Source organism: Budorcas taxicolor, chromosome 8 (genome assembly GCF_023091745.1).
Source record: "Budorcas taxicolor isolate Tak-1 chromosome 8, Takin1.1, whole genome shotgun sequence".
NCBI lineage: Eukaryota > Metazoa > Chordata > Mammalia > Artiodactyla > Bovidae > Budorcas > Budorcas taxicolor.
In genome coordinates, this window is record NC_068917.1 from 63,251,821 (window position 1) to 63,271,405 (window position 19,585).

At 44.3% G+C, this 19,585-nt stretch overlaps 2 protein-coding genes across 2 annotated transcripts; both read left to right on the forward strand.

The window, feature by feature from the left end:
• The first annotated feature begins 2,435 nt into the window (after window positions 1-2,435).
• Window positions 2,436-4,202, forward strand: CCIN (calicin). The gene has a single exon (XM_052645407.1). It carries the CDS (start codon window positions 2,436-2,438, stop codon window positions 4,200-4,202), a length of 1,767 nt encoding a protein of 588 aa, XP_052501367.1.
• A 7,890-nt stretch (window positions 4,203-12,092) lies between these two features.
• On the forward strand, window positions 12,093-13,743 carry LOC128052065 (unconventional myosin-Vb-like). Its single transcript, XM_052644531.1, has 2 exons — window positions 12,093-12,108; window positions 12,785-13,743. The coding sequence occupies exons 1-2, from the start codon at window positions 12,093-12,095 to the stop codon at window positions 13,741-13,743; spliced, it is 975 nt and encodes a 324-aa protein (XP_052500491.1).
• The last annotated feature ends 5,842 nt before the right edge of the window (window positions 13,744-19,585 follow it).

Here is a 19,585-nt window from a genome sequence, read left to right on the forward strand (position 1 = left end):
TGTACAAGGTCTGACACATGGAAATAAGCCTACTGGATCCTCCAAGGTCTCCAGGACACCCTGTAAACCTAACTTTCTTAAACCAGAAGGAAGCATCTGATGAGAGATCTTCTGGCCATGGTTTCTGGGACCTGAAACAAAAACAGAGGAGCATGGCCACCTCCTCCATCAACGTTGGGGTTGGGGCAAAGGAGTGAAGATGACCCACTCATCCCCTACCCCTGGGTGGGCAGGCCTAGAAGCCAATGGAAGTGATAAGTGTCTGGCCTCAGCACCAAGAGGCCTCATCCTTCACCTGAATCACAGCGGCCTCTCCTCTCCAGAGATCAGAGCTGGAGAAGCAATTAGAGTTTAATTATCTTCACAGGGAGAGAAGGGACCAGGTAGAACTCACCTAAGCCACAGAGCTAGTCCGTGGAAAGGCAGAAAGCCAAACCTTCTTCCCTTGGGGAAAACAGAAGGTTCTAGCCTTGTGCAGACACGTATCTCAAGAGACTGAGTGCTTCTCACCCTGGAGACGTCAAGGTGAACAAATATAGCATTAAAAGGTAAGTACTCTAAAATAATTTTCAAATTAAGAATAAGCCAGATCTGGAATGAAGGGAGGAGGGAAAGACCGGCAATTAATAATGAGAACTTGACTGCACCGGGAGGGAAAGAGCTGGCAGGCTCACATTCCCAAGGCTGCAGCGACAGTTTTCCTAGTAAGGACGCTAAAGACGGCCTGACGGTCAGGAGTGGGGCTCAGGGATCAAGGGTGCGGTCCGAGCCCAAGTCTTCTCTGTACGACCTTGCTGTTGCCGCCAGGGTCTACGCTGTTGAGCCGGGTGCTGGGAGCCCCTAAGGCTGGTCCGGGTGGGACCCGCAGGAGCCGGCCCTCTTCCGTGGGAGGCTCTGGCTGGTCCTTATCCCCTCCTGGGCACAGCAGCGCCACGGGAACTTGGGGAGCCCCCACGCCGGCTCGGAGGCGGGGTGGGCCGTGGACGTGGCACCCGGCGGGGCACCAAGGGGGACGCCTAGAGTTCTGGATGTCTCCTTTCTAGCCGCTCGGCCATGCGCCCGCCATCTGGGGCTTTACCTCTGTCTGAAAAATGGGCACAGGGTGTTTTGCGGCGATCGGGTCAGGGAAGAGGGGGTGGCACCGGGGGCGGTAATGAGCTCGCCGTTCCCAGGCGGGAGATGACTCTCCAGCGCCACCGCGTGGCTGAGGCGGCGCACGGAGCCCAGCCCGAGGCTATGGGGATTTCCAGGCTTGCCAACGATCACAGAACCACAAGTGTTTACGAAAGGAGCAGCCATCCAGGAACACCGAAGCCTGGCGAACTAGTGAAATGGCAGCTCTCATCTGTTGAACGATTGTTGCGAACCAAACACTGGGCTTAACATCTTCCGGTCCTTTTCTCTTGTGAACTCTTAATCATCTTTTAAGCGGATGCAGCTATTATTCCTATCTCACAGCGGAGGAAACTGAGGTTTAGAGAGAATGAGAAACTTGTCCAAGTCCCCAGCTGATGGGGAAAGCTGACCTATCCCAGCCTCCAACATTTTACAAGCTAGAGACTTGGAAGTGTGGACAGAATGGCCCGATTTTCCGTGAAACTGAAATAATCAGGGCTTCGAGGGCCCTCCCATCCCCCAGTCCGAGAGTAACTCCTGCGTCCTTGCTCCCTGAGGGGCCGCCACCTCTCCGTTTTATTGGGTCGGCCAAAAAGAAACGACCTTTTTGGCCGACCCAATGTGAAGAATGATGTCTCTAGCCGCAATGATCAGAAGCCAAAGAACACAGCTTTTTCTTCTCTAATATCCAGGAGCCTTGGTAGTGAAAGGTGCTTTGGGGCTTGAGAATCACAGACAGAGGAAAGTTGAGTAGTTAGGAGCATCCCGGAAGGGTGGGTTTCAGAAGGACTGGGCTTCAGGCCCTGCTCTGCTTCCAACTAGCTACCTGATCTTGGGCAAGTTCATGCTCTATGTGCCTTGGTTTCCCTCCTGTGCAACGTACATTCCTCTAGATGATGTAAAAATCCTTACCCCAGCCTTCCTAATAGCCTTCCCCATACTAGCCCCGCCCAGACTGGCCCTGACATTCCAGAAGCCTCCCTGAAGTGAGGTTGAAGGTCCCAGGTGGGAGCTGTGACCCATCTCTGAGTTTCCTCCTGAGTTCTGGGCCCTGGACTAGGTCCTGGCAGGGTATCTGGCCTTGGCAGATCAGAGCCATCAGAGGGGAAAAAAGCCCTGTGCCTCTGAGAAAGGCCTCAGGGAGGGGGGCCTGCATTGTGATGACCTCATCCATTCTATGACATCATCCTCTCTCTTATTCCCACTCCTCCCTGATCAACTGCTCTGCAAACAACCATCAGTCTGAATCCCAAAGGCCTGAGAAAGTCCGTTCTCCAGTACCTACTGCTGATCTTCTGTCTCACCCAGCAAGAAGCACCATGAAATTGGAATTCACCGAGAAAAACTACAACAGCTTCGTACTGCAGAACCTGAACAAACAGAGAAAACGCAAAGAGTACTGGGACATAGCCCTGACTGTGGACCACCATGTCTTCTTTGCACATCGCAATGTGCTGGCTGCAGTCTCCCCGCTGGTGAAGAACCTCATCTCCAACCATGACATGAAGACCACCGATGAGCTCTTTATCACCATTGACCCCAACTACCTGAGTCCGACCACAGTGGACCAGCTTCTAGACTACTTCTACAGTGGCAAGGTGGTGATCTCAGAACAGAACGTGGAAGAGCTCCTTCGTGGGGCCCAGTATTTCAACACACCCCGCCTTCGAATTCACTGCAATGACTTCCTGATCAAGTCCATCCGCCGTGCCAACTGCTTGCGCTACCTCTTCTTGGCTGAGTTGTTTGAGCTCAAAGAGGTGTCAGACTTGGCCTACTCTGGCATTCGTGACAACTTCCACTACTGGGCCAGTCCTGAGGGCAGCATGCACTTCATGCGCTGTCCACCTGTCATCTTCGGCCGCCTGCTCCGAGATGAAAACTTGCATGTACTCAACGAAGACCAGGCTCTCAATGCACTCATCAATTGGGTATGCTTCCGGAAGGATGAGCGGGAGAAGTATTTCAAGAAGTTCTTCAATTACATCAACCTCAATGCTGTCTCCAACAAGACGCTAATGTATGCCAGCAACAAGCTGATGGGCATGGAGAACAGCTCAGCCCACTCAACCCTGATTGAGAGTGTCCTTGTGGACCGCAAACAGGAGAGGCCAACCAGTCTGCTGAGCTACCAGCGGAAAGGGGCCCTGCTTGATTCAGTGGTCATCCTAGGTGGCCAGAAGGCCCACGGCAAGTTCAACGATGGAGTGTTTGCTTATATCATCCAGGAGAACCTGTGGTTGAAGCTCTCAGAGATGCCCTACCGGGCAGCAGCACTGAGTGCCACCTCTGCTGGTCGCTACATCTACATCTCTGGTGGAACCACTGAGCAGATTTCAGGGCTGAAGACGGCTTGGCGGTACGACATGGATGACAACTCCTGGACCAAGTTGCCCGACCTGCCAATTGGGCTTGTCTTCCACACCATGGTGACCTGCGGGGGGACAGTGTACTCAGTGGGAGGCAGCATTGCCCCGAGGCGCTATGTCTCTAACATCTATCGCTATGATGAGCGCAAGGAGACCTGGTGCCTGGCAGGGAAGATGAGCATTCCTATGGACGGCACAGCCGTGATCACCAAGGGTGACCGGAACCTGTATATTGTCACCGGGCGGTGCTTGGTGAAGGGTTACATCTCCCGGGTTGGGGTGGTGGACTGCTTCGATACCAACACTGGGGAGGTGGTCCAGTGTATCACCTTTCCTATTGAGTTCAACCACCGGCCCCTGCTCTCTTTTCATCAGGACAACATCCTCTGCGTGTACAGCCACCGGCAGAGTGTGGAGATCAACCTGCAGAAGGTAAAGGCCAACAAGACAACCACCTCAGTGCCTCTTTTGCCCAACAACTGCCCCCTGGATGTGTCCCATGCTATATGCTCTGTTGGAGACAACAGAGTGTTTGTGTGCGGAGGTGTCACCACAACCAGCGATGTCCAGGCAAAGGACTACACCATCAACCCAAACGCCTACCTGCTGGACCAAAAGGCAGGCGAGTGGAAGACCCTGGCCCCCCCACCGGAGGCTCTGGACTGTCCTGCCTGCTGTCTAGCCAAGCTACCTTGCAAGATTCTTCAAAGGATTTAAACAACTTTTTAAGTGGGAGAATAAGTAAATGCATTATTATTCACAATTTAGTGAGAGAGAAATAGAGAGGAAGGCGTTGGTTCCTTTTTAGTCTCTGTTTGGCCCCGAAGGTGGAGATCCTGGGCTCTGGCTACTCCCAGTGGGGGGAGATTCAGGGCTGCCCTGTTACTGAAGGGATCCAGGCTGAGGCTGAGAGAGTCCCTGGTGGGTGGGATTGAGGCGTATCTCGGGCACTGGCTCCCAGTGGGTGAAGATTCAGGGCTACTCCATCATTGAAGGGATCCAAGGAGAGGCTGGAAGGGGATCCTGGGTGGGTGAGATCAAGGCATCTCCCAGGCCCTGGCCAAGGTGATGTCTGAAAGGCCCCCTATCCTATACCCTTGTAGTCACCTTGAAGACACATGCTAGACTGACAGGTAAAGCACCTGCTTAGAGTTGTGAAGCCTCAGGCTCCTCCAACACTCATTTCTGAGTCTGCCCAGGAAGGCAGGGGAGGGCCAATCCCAGGTCTGGGAGAGGAGCCTCCTGGGTTAGGGAGGGAGAAGGTGGTGAGCCAGGCTCGGGGATGCGGGCAGAGGGTGTGGGGTTGGGACAGGAGAGGAGGCAGGGTTGCTTGGCTATTGGGCTGGACCATGCAGCTATGGTGTGTCTCATTTGTGGGCAAGTTGGAGGGTTACTTACATGTTTCTAGTAAGCAAGGTTCATTGGGAACTTTCTCCAGGAATACAAGGTCTGAGGAACTGGGGGTGGAAGAGAGGTGAGTAAAGGGAGAAAAAAGAAACCTACATCTCTAGTGGAGACATAAGGGAGATGATGGGATGAGAGTCAGGACGGTGTAGTAGTTAGGGGCCTGACTACTGGGGACAGATGGCCTGGTTCAAATGCCAGTTCCACCACTTACTGAGTAATCCTGAGAAAGTTATTAACATCTCTGTGCCTTAGTTCCCTTATCTGTAAAGGGGGGGACAATAAGAGCACCTGCCTCACTGGGTGATGTGATGTGCAAAGTGCCTAGGACAATCCCTGGCACATATTAAAGTGCTGCAGGAGCACTTCTATAAAAGAAAAAAAAGGAAGAGGGATGAGGCAAGGGTCTAGGTTCTTGGACCCTGATATTGAGTTAGGTTCCATAAAATGTTCTTTGGGACTCCCTACCTCAAAGCCTAGTGAGCTCTCCTCAATTCTAACTACCTGTTTCCGTTTCATTTGTGTGTTTCCATATAATCCTAAACAATGTAGAAGAAACTGACCAAGTCCTTGAACACCATATATAATCCTCATTCCTCCATTCACTTGTCCCTTCATGAATTCACTTACTCATCTGCTCATCAGTTCACACACAGACACACGCACACTCACTGGGGCCTCTCTGCGCAGGTCCCTGTGCTGGGTGCTCGGGCGATGACACAGACAGTCCCTGTCCCTGGGAGAGAGTGTCCATCAGTGCCAGGCAGCAGGAGTAGTACACAAGCCACATATGGAATTTCAACTTTTCTGGTAGCCATATTAACAAGGTAAAAAGAAATGAGTAAAATTAATAATATATTTCATTTAATGCAATATACCTAAAAAGTAACATTTAAACAAATAATCAATGGAAACATTTATTAATGAGGTATTTAACATTTTTTTTTGCATATTGAGTCTTTAGAACCCAGTGTGTATTACACTTACAGCATGGCTCATTTTGGACTGACTACATACCTCAAGGCCCACGAAGCTAATGGCTACTATATTATGCATGTGGGATACTTTACATATCCTTATGGTTCACATCTGCTCCATCCCCTTCATTTTCCCACTCAATCCTACTTCACCCACTCAGCTGCAGCTTCTTGACTTCCCTGAAGGGTGGCCTCTCTCTTCAAAGCCTACCCCTCTGCCCAGGTCTTAACTTCGCTCCCTCCAGTCCAGGACCTTGGACTTCACAGCTGAGTCTCTCTCCCCTGGGAACTTACCCCACATTTCTCTCTTCTCCAATCCTGGGCAGCCCCCGCCTCTGCTCACCTCAGTGCATCTCCCAGCTGGAAGAAGAGGGTCCTATGGACCCACACAGCTAAGCCCAGCTGCCCCGCCCCACCCCACCAGGCTTGGCTAACCCAGTCACCTCTTATGACACCAGATGGCCATTCCCTACTGCTGATTCTCCAACCTTCTCTGGTGTCCTGGGGCCCTGCCCTTCTTTCTGTTTCTTCTCAGCCACTTACCTCTCATTCTGCTGCCAGAACTCCAGAGAAATAGAGGTCAGACAATCTAGCACCTTAAGTAATCTGTTGTCCCCCCAAAAAATCTCTCCAGAGCTTCCACTGCTTTTCTGCCCCTTTGAGGAAGAGGTGTCCTTCCTTGATTCAAAGCAATCTCCTGTCTTGTTCTGTTTCCTTACAACTTGCCAGGCTCCCCAGTTCCCTCCCTCTCCACATTCCCTTCCTGATGTCTTCTCTTCATTCCAGCAATATTCTCAAGGTTCTGCTAACCTGAAGACAAATCCTCCTCAGTTTTGAGGTCCAGCTCTTGCTATCTGCCCATCGCTTTCCTCAGCTGAGCTTCCTGAATGTTGCCTCTGCTCTCTGGTTCCAGACCAAACTCTAAGCCACTCAGTCTGGCTTCTGTTCCCACCACACCACCAAACTGTCTCCTGATGACACTGTTGTCTTTTTCTCAACATTCTTTCTTTTCCTTGCAGTGGGATTTCCTTCCTTCCTTTCCTTTTAGAGTAGTGAGATTATAATTTGATATATTAACCAATGTGGTCCTTCCTTGCTCCTTCAAAGTTAGACCATGAAGCTGAAGGTTCAGGGTTTATTGCCCTGAGGAGGTTGGCACAGCTGAATGTAGGAATCAGAGCTCAACTCTTGGCTTCTGTTGCTAGCAGAGCTTCAGCAATTCATAGCAGAGATTATGGTCTTGAAAGGCACGACTTTTGTACCATAATCCAAGTCTTCAAACTGGAATACATGAAGCCTTTCCAAGGGAAATTCAGACAAGCATAGTTTGAAGGGAATCAGTTTTCAGATCCTCAACTTTTTTCCTAAAATTGACCTGAGAATACACCTGTGGTGGAGATTTCATTCTAGTTCTCTTTTCCCATTTTCCTTTTCAAAATAATATGTCAAACATTTTACGTACACACAGAGAGCAACATTTAACCTCTCCAAATCTTCCCAGGCTGCACCGCCCTGGATGCCATGTGAGGATATAAACTAGTAGTGTCAGTGAAGTGTCTGGTGAAGATTCCTTTAATGAAGACACCAATATCCAAAGAAGAGTTTGTGGTATTAATACTTTTTTGACTTATCCAGACAGTGTCTGTGTTGACGTGTGAAGCCTGGTGTTTTAAACTAGGGTATTTTGGTCCAAGATAGGTCTTTAAAAATGTTAAGTAGCACAGTGCTATGAGGACATATTTTAAAAAATCATTACTGACTAGTAATTCACCCATTTAAAGTATAGAATTCAATGGTTTTTATATATTCACAGAGTTCTCCAATCATTGCAACAATCAATTTTAGGACATTTTCATCACTCCAAAAAGAAATCTACCCCGTAGCTGTAATTCTCTAGCCCCCTCAATTCCCCAGCCCCAGGCAGCCAATAATTTAGTTTCTGACTCTATGGATTCATCTATTCTAGACATTTCATATAAAATGTGACCTTTTTTTCTGGCTTTCACTAAGCATAATGTTTTCAAGTTTCATCCATGTTATAGCATGTAATTCATTCCTTTTTATGGCTGGATACTATTCCATTGTGAGGTTATACCACATTTTATGTATCTGTTTATCAGTTAGTAGATAGACATTTGGTTTGCTTCCACTTCTTGGCTATTACAAATAGTGCTCAATGAACATTTGTGTACAAGGTTTTGTGTTCACACAGGTTTTCATTTCTCTTGGGTATACACCTAGGAATAGAATTGTTAGATCAAATTTTAACTCTTTGTTTAACCACTTGAGGAACTGCCAGACTGTTTCCCAAAGCAGCTGAATCATTTGGCATTCCCACCAGCAATGTCTGAGGGATCCAACTTTCTGCCCCCTCACCAGCACTTATTATCTGTCTTTCCACAAACAGTCACCCTAGTGAGAAAGCAGCATCTCATTGTGGTTTTGATTTGCATTGCCCTGATGCCTAGTGATGCTGGATATCTTTTCAGGGGCTTATTTTTGATGACTGTTGTTATCAGAGAAAGTATTATTCTTGAGGAAGAGTTCTCAAGGTACAAAGGTAGTGGGACTCAGAAACACGACAGTCTTTGTGCCATTATTTCATTCAGGCCACAGAATCATAACAAGTCTCTATTCCTTCCTACCAAGCCATCTGCCTTAGAATATTAAAGATTTTTTAAAGTATGTGAGAAAATATCCACTACCAACCACATCCTCTCTGCATTTTCACCATTCTCAGTAATGAGAAAAATGCGCCCATTCTCCTGGATGTATTTGATAGCATTTAAAAGATGACATAAAACATTCTACACTTATGTTCAAAATAACAATGTTACATCTTTGAACAAAAGTAAATATATCGCGTTAGGATGCTTATTATTAGAATGCTTTATTCAGAGTTGTAAGAAACATTTAAAACCTTTTTTATTACTAATATATAACCCACATAGAAAAGCAACAATACATAATTGTATAGCTTAATGAATTATAACTATTGTAAATATCCATGTAACCATTACTGAGTTAAAGAATAGATTATTGCTAATACCTCAAAAGTCTCCAGTGTGGCCCCTTCCTGATTACATCCCTTCTCTGCTCTCTGAGCTTTATAATGCCTTCCTTGCTTTTCTTTCATCTTCCTGACCAGGGATCTAACTCAAGCCCTCGGCAGTGAAAGCACAGGCTCCTAACCACTCGACCCGTCAGGGAATTCCCTGTTTCTTGCTCATTATTCCTGCCTGGAGAATCCTTGTGGACAGAGGTGCCTGGCCAGCTACAGTTCATGGGGTCACACAAAGTCTGACACGACTGAATGACTAAGCACAGCACATAGCTTTACCATCTACGTAGGCATTTCTAATACATAGATTAGTTCAGCCTGCCTTTGAACTTTACATAAGAGACTTGTACTGTATGAATTATTTTGTGTCTGGCTTCTTTCACTCAAGCTGTTTTCACAATTGATCCATGTTGTTGTACGTAGGTATAGTTCTTCCCATTCATCCTCTGTATAGTATTCTGTTATATGAGTGTATCCTTTTATTTATCCAGTCTCCTGTTCATGGATATCTGGGTGGTTTCCAGTTTGGACAATTACAAGCAATGCTATTCTTATGAATGTATCTTGATACATGTGTACTCAGCTTTATCTAGAACATAAGTAGAATTGCTGTCTTCATTTCTAGATAATGCCAAACTATTTCGCAAAGTGATTGTGCCAGTTTTACATTGCCGTCAGCAGTACTTGAGAACTCATGTTGTTTCTACATGCTTGCCAATACTTAGAATTGTCAGACTTTTATTATTGCCAATCAGATATGAAGTATTATCTCAATGCAGTTTTAATTTGCATTCTCTTGATTGATAATTAAAAGTTAAGCACCTTTTAAAGTTAATTGGACATTGGGATTTCCTCTTTTGTGAAATCTTTTTTTCTATTTGGTTGACTATTTTCTCTTTTTGACTTGTTGGAATTCTTTTTTTTTTTCAATTTTTTTGAGTTAGACCATTTTTAAAGTTTTAAAGTTTGATTTGGACCATTTTTTTAGTTTTTAAAGTTTATTGAATTTGTTTACAATATTGCTTCTGTTGTTTATGTTCTGGTTTTCTGGCTGGGAGACATGTGGGATCTTAGCTCCCCAACCAAGGAACCATCAAACCCACACCCCCTGCACTGGAAAGTGAACTCTTAACCACTGGACCACCAGGGAAGTCCCTGGAATTCTTAATATAGACTAGATACGAGTCGTCTACCAGTTTCAAATGTGGTAAATATCTTCTCCCATTCTGTGGCTTGCCCTTCCACTCATAATGGCGTATTTTAATTTTAATTAGTCTGATTTGTCTTTTCATTTTTGCTTATTGCTCTTGATACTTGAGGAAATCATTCTTTACCCTGAGGTCACAAATATCCAATATGGATATGTAGTTGTCCCAGAACCGATTTTCCCACTTCTCTGCAGCACCACCTTTGTTGTAAATCACATGTCCATACATGGGTGGATGTGCTTGTGAGCTCTCTTATTCCACTGGTCTATCCATCTGGCCTTACACCAATAGTACCACCTCCAGTTCTATAGCTTTGTCATATCCAATGTGGTTTAGAATTTGTTTGTCAAGATCCACAAAACTGTTGAGGTTTTGATTGTGATTGTGCTGAATATACAGATCAATTTAGGGAAATTTCATATATTTACAATATCAGTTTTTAAAATTCATGGACATGGTATATTTCCATTTTAGGGAGTCTTCTGTAATTCTTCTTAATGTTTTATACTTTGTAGAGGTCTCACACAATGTTTGTTAGATTTATTCCTAAGTACTGGACATTTTAAAATTAATATATATTATTAAAATATATATAGTCATGTATATTAGATATAATATTCTTTTAAAATATATAGCATTCTTTGAAAAATTCATTTCCTCTTTTTAGTCTATAGAAATACATTGATTTCTGTATATTTATTTTGTACTTAGCAGATTATAAGGAATCTTTATATATTCCAGATGTGAGCTCTTTCAGTTGTACACGTGGTAAATATCTTCTCTCCACTCAATATGAATCATAGCTCTAAATGTAAAACTATAAAACTTTTAGAAAGAAACATGGACCAAATCTTTGTAACGGGGGGGTTAAGCAAAGATTTTTTTAGATATGACATGCAAAAAGCATGATCCATTTCAGTTCAGTTCAGTTGCTCAGTCATGTCCAACTCTTTGTGACCCCGTGGACTGCAGCACTCCAGGATTCCCTGTCCATCACTAACTCCTGGAGCTTGCTCAAACTCATGTCCATTGAGTCAGTCATGCCTTCCAACCATCTCATCCTCTGTCATCCCCTTCTCCTGCCTTCAATCTTGCCCAGCATCAGGGTCTTTTCAAATGAGTCAGTTCTTTGTATCAGGTGGCCAAAGTATTGTAGTTTCAGCTTCAGCATCAGTCCTTCCAAGGAATATTCAGGACTGATTTCCTTTAAAATGGACTGGTTGCATCTCCTTGCAATCCAAGGAGCTCTCAAGAGTCTTCTCCAACATCACAATTCAAAAGCATCAATTCTTTGGTGCTCAGCCTGCTTTGTAGTCCAACTCTCACATCCATACATGACGGGAAAAACCGTAGCTTTGACTGGATGGATCTTTGTCAACAAAGTAATGTCCCTGCTTTTTAATATGCTGTCTAGGTTTGTCATAGCTTTTCTTCCAAGGAGCAAGCGTCTTTTAATTTCATGGCTGCAACAACCATCTGCAGTGATTTTGGAGCCCAAGAAAATAAAGTCTGTCACTGTTTCCATTGTTTCCCCATATATTTGTCCTGAAGTGCTGGGACCGGTTGCCATGATCTTCATTGGGTTTTTGAATCTGTAGATTTATATCTTTGGCAAATTTGGCAAGTTTTTGGCTGTTATTATTTCAAGTATTTTTTCCAGCTTTGTACACTATTTTCTTTCTGGAAGTTTGATGCAACAAACGTTACACTTTTTGTTGTTCTTGTTCCACAGGTCCCTGGGGCTCTTTTCAGCTTTTTTCCTCACTGTTCAGACTAATATCTACTGATCAGTCTTCATATTCAGTAACTCTTACCTCTGTCATCTCCATTTTGGGATCTATCTGAGTTTGTAAATTTTTGCTTTTAAAAGTTTCCAGTTCAAACATTTCCATTTCGTTATTCTTTATATTTTATAATTTCTTTGCTGAAGCTTTCTAATTTTTCAGTTGTTCCAAGGATGTTTACAATTATTGGTAAGAGCACTTTTATAATAGCTGATGTAAAGTCTTTGTCAGATAACTCCAATATCTAAACCATCTTGGTATTGATATGTGTGGATTGTCTTTTGTGTGTGTGTGTGAGTTGAGATTTTCCTGGTTATTCATATGCTAGGTAATTCTAGATTGTATCTTAAATATTTTGAATACTATGACATGAGACTTTGGGTCTTATAAAATCCTATAAAGAATGTGGATATTTTTGTACTAGTATATAATTGACCAAACTAGTTTCAGGATATAAGTTCTAACTGACCTATGGGCTATGGTTAGAATTTGATTCCAATCTTCCAAGATTTTGTACCGGTATTTGAATCTGTCCCATGTTTGGGCCACCTAGTGACCAATCTGGAACATCAGTTCAGTTCAGTTGCTCAGTCATGTCCGACTCTTTGCGACCCCATGGACTGCAGCACGCCAGGCCTCTCTGTCCATCACCAACTCCCAGAGTTTACTCAGACTCATGTCCATTGAGTTAGTGATGCCATCCAACCATCTCATCCTCTGTCGTCCCCTTCTCCTCCACCTTCAATCTTTCTCAGTATCATGGTCTTTTCAAATGAGTCAGTTCTTGGCATCAGCTGGCCAAAGTATTGGAGTTTCAGCTTCAGCATCTGTCCTTCCAATGAATATCAGGACTGATTTCCTTTAGGATGGACTGGTTGGATCTCCAAGAAGCACAACGAGGACTTTGAGATGACGTCCTTCTGGTTGTCCAATACCTGCCGCCTCCTGCACTGCTTGAAGCAGTACAGCGGGGACGAGGGCTTCATGACTCAGAACACTGCGAAGCAGAATGAGCACTGTCTTAAGAACTTTGACCTCACTGAATACCGCCAGGTGCTGAGCGATCTTTCCATTCAGATCTACCAGCAGCTCATTAAAATCGCCGAGGGCCTCTTGCAGCCTATGATAGTGTCAGCCATGTTGGAGAAGGAGAGCATTCAGGGTCTGTCCGGGGTGAAGCCCACGGGCTACCGGAAGCGCACCTCCAGCATGCCGGAAGGAGACAACTCGTACTGCCTGGAAGCCATCATCCGCCAGATGAACTCCTTCCACACGGTCATGTGCGACCAGGGCCTGGACCCTGAGATCATCCTGCAGGTGTTCAGACAGCTCTTCTACATGATTAACGCGGTGACGCTCAACAACCTGCTTCTGCGGAAGGACGTCTGCTCCTGGAGCACAGGCATGCAGCTCAGGTACAACATTAGTCAGCTGGAGGAGTGGCTTCGAGGAAGAAACCTGCACCAGAGTGGAGCTGTTGAGACCATGGAACCCTGGATTCAGGCTGCCCAGCTCCTGCAGTTAAAGAAGAAAAGCCCCGAGGATGCTGAGGCCATCTGCTCCCTGTGCACCGCCCTCAGCACCCAGCAGATTGTCAAAATTTTGAACCTTTATACCCCTCTGAATGAATTTGAAGAACGGGTGACAGTGGCCTTTATACGAACAATCCAGGCACAACTACAAGATCGGAATGACCCTCAGCAGCTGCTATTAGACTTCAAGCACATGTTTCCTGTTTTGTTCCCATTTAATCCATCTTCTCTGACCATGGACTCAGGCCACATCCCAGCATGTCTCAATCTGGAGTTCCTCAACGAAGTCTGAAAATACACACGCCAAAGCTTGATTGCCAGTGAGAGCATGAAGGAAGTACATAGAACAGTAAAGTGAATTTAAGAATCTGTTAAAATCTACAAAAGTAGATCAGAGTTTGAGAGCCTGTGCAGAGTGAACTATACAGAATAAGACATCTGTCATTATATTTTGTACCTACTGCTCAGAATAAAAACACTTGAAATATGGAAGAAAAAAAAAGTCTTCTCCAACACCACAGTTCAAAAGCATCAATTCTTCAGCATTCAGTTTTCTTTATAGTCCAACTCTCATATCCATACATGACTACTGAAAATCATAGCTTTGACTAGACAGACTTTTGTTGGTAAAGTAATGTCTCTGCTTTTTAATAAGCTCTCTGTTGGTCCTAACATTTCTTCCAAGGAGTAAGTGTCTTTTAATTTCATGGCTGCAGTCACCATCTGCAGTAATTTTGAAGCCCCCCAAAATAAAGTCAGCCACTGTGTACATTGTTTCCCCATCTATTTGCCATGAAGTGATGGGACCAGATGCCATGATCTTAGTTTTCTGAATGTTGAGTTTTAAGCCAACTTTTTCACTCTCCTCTTTCACTTTCAAGAGGCTCTTTAGTTCTTCTTCACTTTTTGCCATAAGGGTGGTGTCATGTGCATATCTGAGGTTATTGATATTTCTCCCAGCAATCTTGATTCCAGCTTGTGCTTCTTCCAGTCCAGCATTTCTCATGATGTACTCTGCATATAAGTTAAATAAACAGGGTGACAATATACAGCCTTGACGAACTCCTTTCCCAATTTCGAACCAGTCTATTGTTCCATGTCCAGTTCTAACTGTTGCTTCTTGACCTGAATACAGATTTCTCAAGAGGCAGCTCAGGTGGTCTGGTATTCCCATCTCTTTAAGAATATTCCACAGTTTGTGGTGATCCACGCAATCAAAGGTTTTGGCATAGTCAATAAAGCAGAAGTAGATGTTTTTCTGGAACTCTCTTGATTTTTTGATGATCTAACAGATGTTGGCAATTTGATCTCTGGTTCATTTGCCTTTTCTAAATCCAGCTTGAACATCTGGAAGTTCACGGTTCACATACTACTGAAGCCTGGCTTGGAGAATTTTGAGCATTACTTTGCTAGTGTGTGAGATGAGTGCAATTGTACGGTAGTTTGAGCATTCTTTGGCATTGCCTTTCTTTGGAATTGGAATGGAAACTGACCTTTTCCAGTCCTGTGGCCACTGCTGAGTTTTCCAAATGCTGGCATGTTGAGTGCAGCACCTTCACAGCATCATCTTTCAGGATTTGAAATAGCTCAACTGGAATTCCATCACCTCCACTAGCTTTCTTTGTAGTGCTGCTTCCTAAGGCCCACCTGACTTCACATTCCAGGATGTCTGGCTCTAGGTTGGTGATCATACCATCATGATTATCTGGGTCATGAAGATCTTTTTTTTTTATAGTTCTGTGTATTCTTGCCACCTCTTCTTAATATCTTCTGCTTCTGTTAAGTCCATACCATTTCTGTCCTTTATTGAGCCCATCTTTGCATGAAATGTTTCCTTGTTATCTCTAATTTTCTTGAAGAAATTTCTAGTCTTTCCCATTCTATTGTTTTCCTCTATTTCTTTGCACTGATCACTGAGGAAGGCTCTCTTATCTCTCCTTGCTATTCTTTGGAACTCTGCATTCAAATGGATATATCTTTCCTTTTCTCCTTTGCTTTTCACTTCTCTTCTTTTCATAGCTGTTTGTAGGGCCTCCTCAGACAACCATTTTGCCTTTTTGCATTTCTTTTTCTTGGGGATGGTCTGGGATCCCTGCCTCCTGTGCAACGTCACGAACCTCTGTCCATAGTTCTTCAGGCACTCTATCAGATCTAATTCCTTGACTCTATTTGTCACTTCCACTGGATAATCATAAGAGATTTGATTTAGGTCATACCTGAATGGTCTAGTGATTTTCCCTACTTTCTTCAATTTCAGTCTGAATTCGGCAATAAGGAGTTCATGATCTGAGCCACAGTGAGCTCATGGTCTTGTTTTTGCTGACTGTATAGAGCTTCTCCATCTTTGACTGCAAAGAATATAATCAATCTGACTTCAGTATTGGCCATCTGGTGATGTCCATGTGTAAGAGTCTTCTCTTGTGTTGTTGGAAGAGGGAATTTGCTATGACCAGTTCGTTCTCTTGGCAAAACTCTGTTAGCCTTTGCCCTGCTTCATTCTGTACTCCAAGGCCAAATTTGCCTGTTACTCCAGGTATTTCTTGACTTCCTACTTTTGCACTCCAGTCCCCTATAATGAAAAGGACATCTTTTTTGTGTGGTAGTTCTAGAAGGTCTTGTAGGTCTTCATAGAATCATTCAACTTTAGCTTCTTCAGCATTATTGGTTGGTGCATTCCCTGGTGGCTCAGATGGTAAAGCGTCTGCCTGCAGTGCTGGAGACCCAGGTTCGATCCCTGGATTGGGAAGATCCCCTGGAGAAGGAAATGGCAACCCACTCCAGTACCCTTGCCTGGAAAATCTCATGGACAGAAGATTTTGGTAGGCTATAGTCCATGGGGTCTCAAAGAGCTGGACACAACTGAGCAACTTCACTTTCTTTCTTTAGGCTTGGATTACTGTGATATTGAATAGTTTGCCTTGGAAACAAACATAGATTATTCTGCCGTTTTGAGATTGCATCCAAGTACTGCATTTTGAACTCTTTTGTTGACTATGAGGGCTACTCCATTTCTTCTAAGGGATTCTTGCCCACAGTAGTAGATATAACCGTCATCTGAGTTAAATTCACCCATTCCAGTCCATTTTAGTTTGCTGATTCCTAAAATGTCAGTTTTCACTCTTGCCATCTCCTATTTGACCACTTCCAATTTGCCTTGAATCATGGACCTAACATTCCAGGTTCCTATACAATATTGCTCTTTACAGTATTGGACTTTACTTCCATCACCAGTTACATCCACGACTGAATGTTGTTTTTGCTTTGGCTCTGTCTCTTCATTCTTTCTGGAGTTAGTTCTCCACTGATCTCCAGTAGCATGTTGGGCACCTACTGACCTGGGGAGTTCATCTTTCAGTGTCCTATTTTTTTGCCTTTTCATACTGTTCACGGGGTTCTCAAGGCAAGAATACTGAAGTGGTTTGCCATTCCCTTCTTCAGTGGACCACGTTTTGTCAGAACTCTCCACCATGACCCATCTGTGTTGGGTGGCCCTACACGGCACGGCTCATAGTTTCATTGAGTTAGACAAGGCTGTGGTCCATTTGATCAGATTGGTTAGTTTTCTGTGATTGTGGTTTTCAATCTGTCTGCCCTCTGATGGAGAAGGATAAGAGGCTTATGGAAGCCTCCTGATGGGAGAGACTGACTGAGGGGGAAATTAGGTCTTGTTCTGATGGATGGGGCCATGCTCAGTAAGTCTTTAATAGAGTTTTCTGTTGATGGGTGGAGCTGTGTTCCCTCCCTGTTATTTGACCTGAGGCCAAGCTATAGTGGAGGTAATGAAGATAATAGTGACCTCCTTCAAAAGGTCCCATGCACGCACTGCTACACTCAGAGCCCCCAACTCTGCATCAGGCCACCACCGACCCACACCTCCGCCAGAGACTCCTGGACATGCATGGGCAAGTCTGGGTCAGTCTCTTGTGGGGTCACTGCCCCTTTCTCCTGGGTCCTGGTGGACACAAGGTTTTGTTTGTGCCCTCTAAGAGTGTTTCCCCAGTCCTGTATAAGTTCTGGCGGCTCTATGGTGGGTTAATGGTGACCTCCTCCAAGGGGGTTTATGCTGTACCCAGGTCTGCTGCACAGACCTGGGTACACAGAGCCCCTGCCCCTGCCTGCAGCAGTCCACTGCTCACCAAACACAGTTCTGACTCAGTCCCTGTGGGTCTCTGTGGGGTCTCTGTGTCCTGGTGCACACAAGGTATGTTTGAGCCCTCTGAGCACCTCTAGCTGGTATGGGGTGTGATTCTAAACGTGATTTCGCCCCTTCTACATCTTGCTGGGGCTTCTCCTTTGCCCTTGGACATGAGATATCTCTTCAAAGTGGCTCCAGAGCCTACCATCTCACTGGGGCTTCTCTGTCCTTGGACATGACTGAAGGTAAATTCAGTTCTCTAAGTCTTTTACGTGCGGATTAAGACCAGATCAATCAAACTACAGCTACGGGCTAAGCCCAGGAATTTGTAAATTCTCCCAAGCTCCTCACTCTCCATGATCTCCCTTATACTCTTCAGTTCCCTGTGGTTACTCTTTTTGGTTCTCCAGCCAGAGAAAATAAAAGCTAGAGCTATATTTAGCCCACTCTTCCATGTACTTTCTCATAGCCATGCCCACATCTGAGATCAAGTGGGAGAAGACCAGAGGATAAAAATGATGAACTCATTGCCCGTTCAGGGCTTCATATTTTGGTCTTCCTTGGTTTGCCTGCCACTGTTTACTTTTCAGAGTCCTCATATAGCTTCTGCTCTGTGCATGCAGCTAGGTTTTGTATCTGCATTCAGTGGGAAAGACCAGGGGGAACGTGCTGACTTCATCTTACTCCCAGCTCAGGGTTTTTTCAACTATATTCATGAATGACTTTGCCTATAATTTTCCTTTCTCTTACTGTCTTTGTTGTGTTTTGTATCAAGATTATGCTTCCCATAAAATGAGTTGAGAAGTATATTCCCCTTTTCAAAATTCTCTGGAAGAATTTTGTGAAGACTGAAATTTTCACTAATGAGGTCAAATGGAATTTTCTTTGAAGGGCTTTAATTTATTAAAATATTTTTACTAGTTATAGGAATGTACAGTTCTATTTCTCCTTATGTTATTTTTAAGTTGTATTTTCTAGAAATTTCCCTATTTCATTTACATTTTCAAGTCTATTAACATACATTTGTCTGTATATCCTTTTATGATCTTTATAATGTCTTGAGACTCTCCAGTGATCCTATTTTTATTCCTGATTTTGAATTTTTTAAAAACCTTTATGAGTCTCATATAGGTGCTTGTATGACTTTGGATAGTCAATAGTTTCATAGATATTACTCCAAAACCATAAATAACCATCAGAAAAATTAAAAACTTTTGTGCCTCAAAGGACACCATCAAGGAGGTGAAAAGACACAAATAGAGAAAATAATTGAAAAGCACATACAAGACAAGGAATACATAAAGAAGTCTTACAACTCAATAATGAGAGAAAAAACAATTTAAAGATGGGCAAAGGATCTGAATACATTTCCTCAAAGAAGAAACACACATGGCCAACATGTGAATGAAAAGATGTTCAATATCATTAGCCATCAGTGAAATGCAAATCAAAACTATAATGAGACACCACTTCATACCTAGTAGGACAGCTACATTTAAAAAAAGACAGATAATAAGTATTAGTGAGAATGTGGAACCCTCAAACAATGTTAGTGGGAATGTAAAATGGTACAACCACTTTGGAAAAGTCTGGCAATTTCTCAAATGATTAAACATGGAGTTACCATATGACCAGTTTTATATATATATACTGGGTATTGTTGCTGTTCAGTCACTCAGTCATGTCCAACTCTTTGTGACCCTGTGGACTGCAGCATGCCAGGATTCCCTGTCCTTTACCATCTCCTGGAGTTTGTTCAAACTCATGGCATTGAGTCAGTGATGCCATCCAACCATCTCATCCTCTGTCATCCCCTTCTGCTCCTGCCTTCAATCTTTCCCAGCATCAGGGTCTTTTCTAATGAGTCAGCTCTTCACATCAGGTGGCCAAAGTATTGGAGCTTCAGCTTCAGCATCAGTCCTTCCAATGAACACCCAGGACTGAGCTCCTTTAGGATGGACTGGTTTGATCTCCTTGCAGTCCAAGGGACTCTCAAGAG

Excerpts from the sequence above, each read along its gene's own strand:
- CCIN (XM_052645407.1), top strand. The coding sequence starts at position 2,436 with ATGAAATTGGAATTCACCGAGAAAAACTACAACAGCTTCGTACTGCAG.